The 14377-nt window shown below is 34.1% G+C and overlaps 2 protein-coding genes across 3 annotated transcripts in view; both read right to left on the bottom strand.

Annotated features, from left to right (window-relative positions):
- The window catches only part of LOC126979747 (facilitated trehalose transporter Tret1-like), a 71127-nt gene that overhangs the window by 40583 nt on the left and 16167 nt on the right, over positions 1 to 14377 (bottom strand). The window lies entirely within an intron of this gene.
- LOC126979748 (facilitated trehalose transporter Tret1-like) overlaps positions 1 to 14377 on the bottom strand; it is a 42652-nt gene that overhangs the window by 4517 nt on the left and 23758 nt on the right. For both annotated transcript variants that reach the window (XM_050829261.1, XM_050829262.1), the window contains exons 2-6: positions 12857 to 13012; positions 9999 to 10201; positions 6997 to 7183; positions 5253 to 5632; positions 1009 to 1120 (exon numbers count right to left, since the gene is read on the bottom strand). In XM_050829261.1, coding sequence (XP_050685218.1) covers positions 1009 to 1120; positions 5253 to 5632; positions 6997 to 7183; positions 9999 to 10201; positions 12857 to 13012 — 1038 coding nt within the window. The remainder of the gene's footprint in view (positions 1 to 1008; positions 1121 to 5252; positions 5633 to 6996; positions 7184 to 9998; positions 10202 to 12856; positions 13013 to 14377) is intronic.

The following is a 14377-nucleotide window of genomic DNA, read 5'->3' on the forward strand; positions in this document are numbered from 1 at the left end:
CTGATTTTCGAGATACAGTGATCCAGGTAGTTTCGTTCCCTAGTATTAAGATAGGCTTCAGTTTCTTTGGATTAAATATTGATGTTTATATCTCCAGCTAAAATTAAATTATTTTGTGGCTGTGATATTGTATCTAAATGTGTTCTGAGTGGGTCAATGACGCTTTCAATGTTTGTGTATGACGGAGATACGTATGACAATATTATCAGGAACATTAATTTATAAACAAGATGCTTGAGTAAGCTATATTTCTTGACTTTTTTTTTATTCTTCTGACATGTATAATATATGAGGTATACTCGTAATTATCGACTGCATAATTTGCGTAAGTAAGTTTGTAACTAAAATCTGGAAAGTATGACAGTGATATTGAAAGAAGAGTGAATGCAGGAAACATGGTGAATGGAGCTTTGCACTCCTTCATGAACAGGCAGAAGGTATCTAATAAGGCTCGTTTGGCTTTGCATGAGGTGGTGGTGATTCCAACACTCATGTACGGAAGTGAAAGTTGGGTATAGCAGAAGAAACATGAAAGCAGAATAAATGCAGTTGAGATGAGAGCGTTGAAGTATGACAGGAGTACCACTGAGTGACAGGATAAAAAATAGTGAGATAAGGAGACGTTGTGGCCTGAACGATGTTGTGACAAAAATTAAGAATGGTATGCTGAGATGGTTTGGCCATTGACGAAGAAAGAGTAAAAGGTCAGTGTGAATGAAAGTGTTGGAAGGGGTTGAACTAGGCGGACGTTTCAAGATCAAATCACGGACGTCTTGAAAAAAGGCCAGGTCAAGAGTACCCTTAACCGAAAAGGATGTATGAAAGGAATAATTAAAGTGGATGAAGCGAAACAAGTATGTAAGGATCGTAGCAAGTGGAAAGAAGTGGTCATCGCCTACCCCTACGGGAAAGAGGCGTGATTATATGTTTGTATGTATGTATAATTTGCACATTAAACATTCACAACCCACAGTTTTGAGTAATAATTAGAATCAGATAAGAACTTACCAGCACAATAACAGATGACAACCAACAATAAAGACACAATTGGCAAATAATTCATAAAACCAGTGATTTGGCCATCTAGGGAACTTGTTTGAAAGAAACCGCCCAAGCCAAACTGAAACAAAGAAAAACGATACTTGTTCATACTTAAATTCTCCAGTAGATTCTTAATCTATATATATAAAACAAAGTCGTGTTAGTTACACCATTTATAACTCAAGAACCAATTTTTCTGTTGTTTGTTTTTTTGGATTTTTCTTTGTCCAGAATAGGATAATAAGTAATAAAATATTAAAAAAAAATACGAAAAAATATTAATATAAAAAAGAATCATTTTTTTCTGATACATTTTGTATCGATTGACATTTTGATGACAACTTGAGAATAGAAAGAATTCAATGAAGTTTTTTGTTAGTTTCACGCTACATGAGTAATAAAATACAACTGACAGTGCACGTCATGTTATTCAAGTTGACTGGTTAAGTGGTTGGTGTGTTTGTTTCGAGTGTGCGAGTGAATATTAGCTTATTGTGCCGATATTATCATTAACAATGTCACGACTAAGACGATCAAATTATTCCTGACAAAGACGTAATGCAACTAATTCGAATGCAAGATTCGAAACATTGCGAATGAAAGGACTAAAGAAAAGAACCGTGGGTAAGGATCGACGTCGTGCTATGAATCACAAGAGCAAAGCGTAGCAAGCAGCCCGTAAAACGGATCGGCTGGCAATTCGAAATCGTCCAGTAAAACCTCAGAGATCAACAACTTATAGATAATTTTCGACGCACAAGAAGAAATTTATGAAGTACTGATTTGAATCGAGCAGCGTTTCGATACGATTGCAGTACTTATACTGTGCTGTAGTACTGCTTGCATACTAGCTTTCGCATTGGGCCGATGGACGTTGTTTGCGAGTATTCTGCGGAGAAACGCATTGTGCTGCTTAGTGAACATTTTGCATGTCGAGTTAGCCTGCAAATCTTTAATTTCCGATCTGTGTCGCATTCGCCCTGACCAAGGGCGAATAAAATCTTAAGGCCAATCCTTGAAAGTTTGTGGTCTGAATCAAGACTATCCATTTCCCATGTTCAATCTATATACATATAAGAGATTTCCACGTATATTATATACTCATCACGATAGCTCTGGAACCACTAGAGCTAAAGACTTGAAATTTGGTAGGAATATTCTTTTCAACGAGTAGAGGTCAGCTAAGAACAGAGGTCATGAACAGTACAACGTCTGTCGGGTCAGCTAGTATATGATGAACTTGAATTGTTTCGTTATTCGGTAGATTTGTCGTGGCAGGTATCGTCATGCTCGCTTAAATGCCTCTGCTTGTGGCGGCGACGTGGGGCGGGTCGTTCCCTTCCCTAAAATATGGTCGACGGAGGCGATGGCTGGTCCATGCGTCATGCTCATGAACGGGTGCTACTCGTGGGGGCTGAATGATCTTGTTACCGGGAGGTCTGCTTGATGTGTTTTTTTATTATTATTCTTTCCTTTAAAGTAAAAGTTATTATATATTTTATTTTATGAAATGCTCACATAATGCATACGCGGTTAAAAAAATTAGACAATTAACTGACATAGATACGGCGCGACTAGTATACTTTAGTTATTTCCATAGTATTATGTCCTATGGTATATTGCTATGGGGCAACGCTGTTGATATTAATACAATATTTGTGTACCTAGGTCCTAGAGAATCATTGAGAACAAAATTCAAAGAAATTAACATCTTGACTGTTGCTTCTCAATATATTCTTGATAATGTAATGTATGTTCATAGGCACATAAGTGAATTTGCCAGAAACTGTCATAACCATAATGTTAACACCAGGAACAGACATAAATTGATGATGCCTACTACTCGGCTTAGTCGAGTTAGTAAGTCTTTTGTGGGGCGATGTATATGCTTTTACAGCAAGATCCCAGAAAATGTTCAAAACAAAGGTGTTACGTTATTCAAAAGAATTGTTAAAAAACGTTTGTGTGGTAAAGGTTACTATAACATAAATGACTTTCTTAATGATACCACAGATTGGGAATGGAGCGACCGCCCTCAGGCTATTAAATAATAAGTTTAATTGTACAATGTTACTTTGTAAATGTTACTTTAATTGTAAAACATATTTTTGATGAAAAAAAAAAGCCCGCTGAGTTTGTTGCGCCCATTCTTCTCAGGCCTGAGGCATTCACTTTGGAATGGGTGGTAGTTTTTTTTGACTTTCAATAAGTGATTTCACATCCTATTTTGAATAAAAATATTTTAATTTGAATTTGAATGCCTCTATTTATTTACGGTATGTGTGGATTGATGCATCTACTATACTCAATAACTCTTGTGTTTATAAGTATTAATTTACTTTTTTTTCTTTTTTTTTTGACTTACTCATGTAAGCCTTTCAGTTTTTGACTTTTGAGTATTTTTGTTGCGTCACTTTGCATATATTGTAATTGAAATGATTTGTAAAACAACTAAAATGTAAATCTTGACTTAAAAGAGGTGGCAATGAGTTTCTTGCTACTTCTTCTCATTAGCTCAACCCTTTACAAAGTAGCGGTAAATTCAATAAGAAACAATATTTATATATTTTTTTTTGACATTCATAAGTGTCATTTTTGTGACCTACATGAATAAAGTGTTTTTGAATTTGAATAAATTAAGCTTATTAATGATGATATTAAGAATTTCGAAAACTCTTAACAACGAAGTATTTCTTTAATTAACGCAATTGTTAAATATTTAAATAAAACACATTTTTATGTAAAATAAAAATAAAAAATGTAACTTTTACGCAAAAAAACACAGTTACAATTACACATGTCTTAATCATTTTAAAAGTGTTTCATTTAAATCTTAAAAACATTTCATTTAAATCTAAATGAAACTAAAATGGGGTTTCTTGACGTGTTCTCTGCAACAATAATTCTACTATACTCGTATACATGCAGGGTCGTGCATAATATATAGGCAATTATGCAGTCATTTAAGGCGGTTATTTTATAACCAAACTTCTATTGAAGACCTTAAATTTTTCCTTACTAGATACCTATGGTAAGTAATCTTTGCATATCCCAAAGCTCAACTAAGACTTGTAAGATTCGCTGAACTTGGCCCCATGTACTACTCACCTGACAGACGTTGTTCTGTCCATAAAAAAAATATGATGAGAATTCGGGATTAATGTACTCTAAAGCCATTGCAAATGTGTTTTATTAATAAATAAAAAAAAAAGAAACAAAAACGTGTTATTTTATAATGTAATAAGTACTGTAAATGTATATATGTGTAAATGATAAGGATTAATATCGAATAAACATAAGAAAATAATAATAAAATGTGAAAACAGCTCTTACATTACCGCTTTATAACTACAAATTTTTTTTTAGTTTTAAAATAGATATAGTATGTTATCCTTAAGAGAAGAAGACATATACCATTGCGGACTTTTCTGAAGACGTATATAAGATACACAATAATTCCACCATACATTATTTTGTTATATCTCAAAGAGCTTAGACAACGTTTTCGTTGAAAGCTAATTTTTTCCAACATCTCCAACAACTATCGTTAATGTATACACAAGTATATACAAAAACTTAACAAATTATGTACTAAAACCTTCCTCGACAACCACGCTATCCACTCATGAAAACAGCATGAAAATTGGTGCAGTAACTTTTGAGTTTATGCGAACAGACAGACAGATAGATTAAACATCACTTAAGGCTTGTACGTAACGATTATGTTTTCCTAAACAATATAGTTTCTGAACTTCCATTTTCCTCCACGTTTCTATTAAATTACATTGTATATATTTAACTACTCCAATTAATAATCGTTTAATTTTTTTAATGAAAATAAAGGACGAGACGAGCAGCACGTTCAGCTGATGGTAATTAATACGCCCTGCCCATTACAATGCAGAGCCACTCACGATTCTTGGAAAACCCAAAAATTCTGAGCGGCACTACAACTGCGCTCGTCACCTTTAGATGTAAGATGTTAAGTCTCATTTGCCCAGTAATTTCACTAGCTACGGCGCCCTTCAGACCAAAACACAGTAATGTTTACACATAACTGATTCACGGCAGAAAGAAGCGCCGTTGTGGTACCCATAATCTAGCCGGCATCCTGTGCAAAGGAGCCACTGGTTAACTTTTATGTTACCTTTCATCAAAGGTAGTTGAACATTACAAATCAAAAATATTAATTAATTTATATTCAAACTTACCATTCCTACACACATTCCAGCTAACGACACCAACAAAATCGTCTTTCTCCCGAACGAAGAAATAATCAAGGTTACAAATAGGCTTGACACTACTTGTATAGCACCTATGATAGCTGAAGCCACTCCCGGCACAACATTAGTGTTTGTTGAAATTAATATAGTTTGTAAGTAAAACGATACAGCATTATAGCCTACTAATTGTGTGCCTCCATACAAAACTAGTGCAATTAGTAAAGCTTTCACGAATATTTTGTCTTTAAGACAAGCAATTTTGTCAAAGTTTTTATCGATTGTTAGGTCATAGTCTGCCACTTCTTGTTTTGCTTGTGTCTCGGATCCGCGGAGTAGAGACAGAATTTTTAAAGAATCATCGGTTTTTCCTGAAATATATAAAAATATTTTTTAGTTTCTCATATTGTTATTGTTAATTCACGAAACTTTAAAGTGCCCTTTATGCCATTCATTGTTTTACTAGTTATTGCTAGCAGAGAATTAACAGTTAATTATCTTTCATATATTATTTTACATAAATTTAAACACCTTCATAATTAAACTAGTGAAGTTTCAATATCAAAATTTACACGAGAATTTTGTAAATACAGGTTTATTATCTACAAGTACTATGAGATACGACTGGAAATGAATTTTTAAAATGAATAATAATTACATTCAAACAACCTGTAGATATAGTTATTAACATATTTGTTCATTAAATAATTCAAGAAGGAATTTCTTTTTGGGAATCATCTAGCTTCGTTGAGTTGACTTAGATATATCACCTGTGATCTAATATTTGTCATTTATAGTATCTTCTTATTTACATTTCTATGGAAGACCATATCAAAAATAGACTTTTAATATCAGTTTAATCTAAACATCAGGTGAATGTGAAAGTTGGATAGGATGGAATCGGAACGTACGGTATTTTACTGTGGGGTCATGCTGCTGACATTGATATAGTGTTTGCTCTGCAAAAGAGAGCTGTTCGTGCTATATATCAGCTTGGTTATAGACAGTCTCTCAAAGAAAATTTTAAAGAAATAAATAACATTACGACTTTTCATTGTCAGAACATTTATGAAAATTTAATATACGTTCATAAAAATCGTCACCTTTTTGCTCTTAATAGTGATTTTCATTATTATAACACTAGAAATAAGGGATTGCTTGTAACTAATTCTAGTAGGCTTCATAAGATGCATAATAGCTTTAAGGGTAAATGTATACACTTTTATAATAAAGTCCCAGCCACTGTTCAGGCATTATCTATAAATAAATTTAAAATAAAAATAAATGGCTCTGTCATAAATCCTATTGTATATTTTTATTGAAAAGAGCGCAAAAAAAGAATACTGGGAGAGTTTCTTGCGCCGCTTCTTCTCTCTCAGAGCGCCATTTGTTTCCGAAGCGGTAGTAGTATCTAGTATATTAGAAATGACATCAAAAAGAATTCTAAAGGAATCAATCAATTCTGAGAAAATAAATGCCTTTTATCCCCCGTTCGATGTGATGGTCATTAGTTTCTTGCGCCCGTTCTAATATTCGAATGGGTGGAAGCTATTGACGTTCAATAAGTGATTTTAAATCCTATTTTCAATTTGAATATGAATCTGGTGATCCTTACTTCTCACTGCCCTTTTTTTGATGGCTAATCAAACAATTTATCAGTATCATCGCACACATTCGCCACGCTACAAATACACAAAACAAGAAGTACAGCAACAGTTTCAAAGAGTGAACTCACCATCAAAATGAAGATAATATGGGCTTTCTGGTATAAAAATGCCTGGTAACATCGCTAATATAATTAGTCCAAGTAAAATGTAACTTAATTCGTGATATGATACAATTGGACCAATTGCTAAAGATATTAATATTCCTATAGATGAAAATAGTTGGAGCAGAGTACCGAGAGCACCTCTTTGGTTTTTCTGTAAATAAAATATTACAATATACTATTTAAATTAACCTAATACTTTTTAAGTTTATTGAAGCGAAAACTTCTTTAGCGGCGTTAAGCACCTTTCTTGGGATGTGTACAATATGTTAAACTCGCGTCAGTGAACCCGGGACCTGATCGAAAATTCGTAAGACAGTCGTTGGATGGATGAAAATTGATTTTTCTGAGAGATAAATATTTTAATGTAAAATAATTGTTATTAGTTCTGAAGTGTTACATGTTATGTAATATAAATATCATTTTTGTGTACGATAGGGCAATAAACGAATATTGTATTTAACCACACAATTACTAGTTCCTTTATTCTGATTAATAAATAAATTCATGCGAAATTATTCGTTGACCATTGCAAAATATTCAAAAATGCACAACGCTTTTTGAAAATAAGGGACAAGACGAGCAGGACGTTCAGTTGATGGTAATTAATACGCCATAATAATTAATTATAATTATAATGCAGTGCCACTCAGGATTCTTGAAAAACCCAAATATTCGGACCGGCACTACAATTGCGCTCGTCACCTTGAGACAAGATGTTAAGTATCATTTGCCCAGTAATATCACTAGATACGGCGCCCTTCAGGCTAAAACACAATCATGTTTACACATTACTGCTTCACAGCAGAAATAGGTGTCGTTGTGGTACCCATAATCTAGCTGGCCTCCTGTGCAAAGAAGCCTGCCACTGATGAGAAATGTTCAATTTTCACTTCTGCCGGCACTCTCAGAGTGAAACTCGTATTTTATTTTTATTAAGGTTACGTATTTGAAGGATTATTAAAGAGAATCCGCTGTGCGTCCGTAATAATAGACAATTATGGGATTACAGTTTCTTTCCATTCGTATACGGATTTTTAAAATACCTTTGTAGGGGGAAAGTACTAATTCATGTAACTTGAATGAGAAGTTTTTCAGGGTAATAATATCAGCAGACAAATGCCATCTGATATCCCGTCCAAATACGAAATCTCACGCACATCACATTGAACTATGGCATTCTATAATCGTGTGCTCGAAATTTTTACTCGCATAGTCACTTACGGCAGTTCCAAATATACCTACTTTATACAGATAAAGATAAATTACTACCTTCTACTGTCAGTAATTAGCTGTCAATAATCTAAAGCTGTCCCAATATACCCGATAAGTCATTCTTATCACCTTATATTGGGACGCGTGAATTGCAATTTCCATACAAAGTACTATCGCTCGTAAGCTATACGTCGTCCCAATGATGTACGGATAAGGTGAGTTACCATCGATAACTTTATTGGGAGAGAAAAGTTAACGATAGTTACGATTTTTATCTCAAATAAGAGATAGACTGAATATTGGGAACGGCCGTTAGTGGAACCATCGGCTATTGCTGTGTGAAACTTAATTTTCAGACAATAATAGAGCATCGCGTTCAGTAATACCTATGCATACATAGACCGAGATTCGTCTTTGTATGTGAACACAGCGGAAGAAAAAGTTTAGAGTTCGTTATACTTTGCTATCCATATAGAGAGACACACAAATAATAAAATAATTAACATGTTATAAAACTAATTTAATAAATAAAAAAGTGTGTGCGTGTAATCTTTACGCGTGATTGAAGTAAAACTTAATTATAATTAATTTTAGGAATAATTAACAGCTACATATATACACTTTTTTTGCATAACTGAAAGCTCATAGACAAAATAATATATTATTTTCGTTTGGCCCACCTATATCCAGTAAGTAAATATATAACAAATATTCTTAATATGTTGAAAGACAAGAAGATTTAATTAATACTATTAAATATATACTTACATTAATTAAAACCGTGTTATTAATAAATAATTGAATAAAATAATTAATATCACACATATCAATATAACGTTGTTATTGAATATTAACGAATATGGCTCTGTCCGATGCCGAAAGATCTCTTGCCTGTCCGATGGACGAAGAAAAATTAACGAATGTCGCAGACTGAGAACTTTTAAATTAACCATAATTAAAATAAAAAATAACTTTAAAATGAACCATTAAATTATAATGGTTAACAATTGTTTCAATTGACTTTTTTCTGCCGGAAGTACACACGTTACTTCCATATTCTGGGTTACCCTCAAGTCACGCCTAAGGAAGTTTTGCTACAAAATTCAATCTTTTAACATTATTTCGATTAGTGCGTTATGAAAACAGGACGAACAGGTAATACTGACGAAACCTGGTAAAATTTAAAATCCGTACTCAGTGGGGCATGCATCTATGTTTGACGATATTATTTTATTTTTATTTCAAGAACTGCAAAACAGAAATGTCCAGGTAATTACAAATTTGCAAAATACGGGGATGTCGGAGTATTCGAGTTTGTATTGTATTAAAAATGAGACAAATGTATCTATATAAAAATAGTTGTTAACTGTAATGCTACAACCGTACTGAGGCGATTCGGCTTAGGTTTGCATTGTCATATAGGTCTTAGGGTATGTATATCAAGCAAGTCGTCATGATATGATAAAAATTTAATTTATTTTGGAATTTGGTCTAGTTTGCTATGCCAGTGAAGTAAAATTTTAGTTAACTGTATAGCTATTACATATAATATTATCTTATACAAATGATTTAAGTTTTCTTTAGTGTTCATTCCGCCAATATTTGTCTTTAAAACAATTCGACACGTGTTTCGCCTCTACACGAGGCATCCTCAGGACGTGCCGTCTCGCCAAAATCTGGCACGAGTCTAATTTTTTTTTTTTAATATTATCCTAAGCTAAACTGTATTGTTAAATTTATCTAATTCTACTTACACTCGCTATTTCCGCTGCATAAATTGGCACGATGAGAAAAACCAACATGTCCGACATCAACATAACACTTCTTCCGAGAAGGACCATCCATAGTTCTGTAGCGAATATTAGAAGTATTGCTGATAACAATTTTGGTATTGACACTGCTACAATGCAAAATTTTCTTCCTATTATGTCTATAATGTATCCTGACGCAAAATTTGCTGAAACGTAAAAAAAATTGTTTACCTAAATAAATATTAAAAGAGGGAGTTTGAGAGGTTGTAGCTGGTAATCTCTGGATATATTAAAAAGATTAAAAAAAAATCTCGATCGAAATTTCCAGTTTCTCCCGAACTTTTTGTGGCAAGTGGCAAATAGTTGTTAGTTTACCACTCTGCAGTTGTTAACTGTTTTTCAATCCTCTAAAACAATTTTCTTGTAATGCCCTATCCTTCGGAAAATTGATACCTCTCTCTCTCTTCGCAACTCCTTGGAAGGAAACACCCACTGAGCAGACTGTCTTAGTTTCGGGATCATAACAGTAATCCAACTTATATCACCCGTAAGTTTGTCGAACAAAGCATTTGAGTCACCTCCGTTAAATCTTTCAACCATTTCACGGCAACAATTTTCACGACGGAGTTTTTGGGACTCTGTAAAATTATGCGATCCACTGGGCACAAAGCTTCGTGGAGGACTTTGATTTATGATAGAATCTGAATCCACTAGGTCACATACATCAAAACACTGATGTTAACTTCGAACTTAACTATGAACGTGCTTCTGATGAAGGGCGTCGTAATTAGTAATATTACTGCGCTATTGAGACTTAGGGGCTGTTTCACAATGTCCAAATAAGTTCCTGATAGGCTACTCGCTACATACCTATCGAATAAAGACATCATTTGCGTTTCACAATGTATATGACTTAGTGTCATCTAGCAAGTAAGGGCCATTTAAGTTTCTAGGATGGATGTAGTAGCAGATATTATGATATCTGCTACTACATGGTCCGACAGAGTGACAAGCATTTGACAAGATAATGTAGATTTATACAATGGTAGGGGAGCTAAAGAGACTAAATAGGGAATTACTCGAGCGTCGTGGGCACCTATTGAATTGTGTAGGTTAGATGCTAAAAAGAATAATGTTTAAATGATGTGTTACGTGTGTACAAAAATGTAAAAAAGCAGTCACAAAGAAATACTCAAGCGCTTCACATAATGATAGTGTCGACGAGTTACTGATAACGGAAAAAATAATTATATTAATCTGCCGGTTTGCATGGGGGTGGCCAAACGAAGGGGTAGAAAATAGGAAAAAAATCTTTAACGTCGCTGCATTGAGAGGACATGTTAATATACAGACGGTTCATCTTAATGTCCTTTTCGTCCTGACCTGATAATATTATGACAATTGTGTGAAGGAATTACCTTAACCTGACGGTTTGAAATTTTTGGTTTGGAACTTTGTGACTTGTCGATTTCCTAATGTAACGCTCAAATTGTTAGATTATTGAAATGCACTGCATAATTATAATTAACTTACCTACCTTACCTCAATCTGACGCGCTCGATTTGTTCTAAGGATCTTTTACTTTTTACCAATCTGATCGGTTACTCTAGACGTTCGACCCTATATACAGGTGCAAGTTTGTCCCACTTATGTTATTCTGACGCAGTCGAATAAAGCCCAAAATCTCCGCTTGGGCTCCTCTACTATTATGTTTGGCACATAGTTTGTTTATGTTATGACTTACTGACAATTATGAAAGGCTAATACCAATTGATTAATTGACATTCTCAAATTTCGTTACACGGAAGCTGAATACAATTATGTGATGATTCATTTTATTTTGAAAATAGTACTGAATAATAGTAGTAGTGAAGTGCTATTTAGAAATCTTAATATATATAAATTACGTGACACGTTGTTTGTCCGCGATGGACTCCTAATCTAATGAACGGATTTAAATGGGGATTACTTCATGGAGTTCAGTTTAGTCCAACTTGAGAGATTTAGTTTTAATTTCGATTTGGGACCCATAATTATTCTTATTTCCAATTTTTTTTTTGTATAGACATATTTTCTGTGATAGAATTTATTGACGCACGGTTTGACAGTTCTGCTGTGAAGCAATTTCATTAAAACATCAGGGAGCATTTTTTACGAAATAATTGAATGTCAAATTCCTATAGGAATTAAGTAGTTTGTACTGTTTTATAAAACAGATTTTTTTTATTATCTACAGAACAACGTCTGTCGGAGCAGCTAGTATATATATAAGTAGAAAACTGTCAAATATGCAATAAAATTTTCATTAAAAGCCATTAAGCCTGTGTTACGTTATTTCGTGAAAGAGTTTTTTTAAAATTTTCATTTCGTCAAACGGAACTATTAAGTGCGAGGTTGCCAGACCGATCAAACAGATATTTCATCTAGAAATAAAATAAAGTGATTGTGAAACGCAATCTGTTAAAACTAAAACTTTTACGTAGCCATTAATTTATCTAGCCTATGACAATCTACTACTTTACTTGGACATTGTGAAACAGCCCATTATTATCCCTCATGTTTGGGACGTAATTGCAATACTGTTCAGAATATTGGGCTCAATAGCGGCACTGTAATTTAATGGGCAGGGTTAAATACTTATCATTTACATCGTCACTTTTGCTCATTAAATAAAAATTTATATATGATACATCCAAAATTTCTATAACTGTCCATTATAAAAATAACTGGCTGCAGAGTTTCGAGCTCTTAACTATCCTACATTGCCATACTTTATCAGAAAATCATAAAGAACTGTTATAACAATAAGTATAAGAACTTGTAGCAGACAAGTATGCAGTATATTTTAGAATCCAACTCACACCCGGCTGCTAGAAGGAATCCCAAAGACACGACCCATGAACCCTCAGCATCCGTCAAAGGTCGTGAGAGTGGCGTTTTCTCTGGATCTTGTAGTTTGACCAGCATGGGTGATGGCCATCCCAGACTGACGCCGGTTGCCAAAACATTGAGATTAACTGAAAACAAAACATTTCAATGTAAGTAGGCTGACTTATAGGCTGATCATATCCGTAACTACAGTCAAACTCAGAAATAACCTTTGATGTTTGAGCTAACAAACTAAAAATATTTAAATATTAAAGAAAATTAAAACCTTGGATCATTATACAGTTTTGTCTAGTAAAACTGTGACAGATGTGAAAACGTAATAAAACAATGTATATATATTTATATAGAACAATGCACGCACACTAACACAAAGTTAAAAATTAATCGCGAGTGTTGAGAGAGAGAAGACCTTATGTAGAGTAATGGAGGCTCTCCTCACGCATCAGAAATATTTCAAAACTATGGAAGACTGCTTTAGTGCTACTACTCTAAGAAAGGACACTCAGATCCATCCATATACCGCCCCATTGCCATTACATCCAAAGTTATGAAGTCGATTACAAACTGTCAGCTTATGGCCTACCTACAGGAGCACCAGCTGATCAGCGAACGCTAGTATGGTTTTCTTCAAAATCAGTCAGCTCGTAATCTTCTTGAATATCTTTTTTTAAAGGTACCCATGTCGTATCTTCCCGGAAATACCGCACAAGGAAGCTCATTCCACAGCTTTGCAGTATGTGGAAGAAAGTTCCTTGAAAACTGAACTGGTCAGATCCAGATGGTGGGAATGATATCCTTATTTGTGACGTGCCATGCGAATGCGTTTCCCCCCATTAACAAATTAGGGAGGGGGGAGGGTAGACTTTTATTTTGGTTTTTCTTGAAAACTGTGTATTACGTTGTAATAAGAGTGGTAGCACTTTAATCGTGGACCAAAGCTCTATCAACTACAATTCATTAAAATTGGTTAGGTTAAGTTATGTTAGAACAGTTAAATTTCATTCAATGATGTCTTTTTTCTCTCTAATCCGATAATCGGACGACTAATTAAATTCATTCGTCCAGTTGCCGGACGAATAGCAACAGCCTAATAATAAATTGTTTGTCCAGTACCCGTATTAATAATTATAAATTGTTCGTACGGTACCCGTATTAATAGACTCAGCCTTTGTTTTTTTTTATGGAATAGGAGGACAAACGAGCGTTCTCTTGCAACACCAGAGGAATCACAGGAGCGTTGCCGGCCTTTGTTAATTTGTTATGATCAGTATTAATTTAGATTGCAAATGATATAATCTACCAGAATAAAATAAAATACCGGTTTGTAGCGGGATAGTGTATAAAATATAGAGAATTTAAGGATCTATTTTTGTAGAATGGAAGATATTTTGCATTTTGTTGCGAGTCCAACCAAGCGTAGGCGAAGTGGTTCAACGAGCAGCAGCAGCTCCTCGAGTTCGTCAGCCGTAGGCAATAAAGAGCCTTCTAAAAAG

This window comes from Leptidea sinapis, chromosome 4 (assembly GCF_905404315.1).
Source record: "Leptidea sinapis chromosome 4, ilLepSina1.1, whole genome shotgun sequence".
Lineage (NCBI taxonomy): Eukaryota > Metazoa > Arthropoda > Insecta > Lepidoptera > Pieridae > Leptidea > Leptidea sinapis.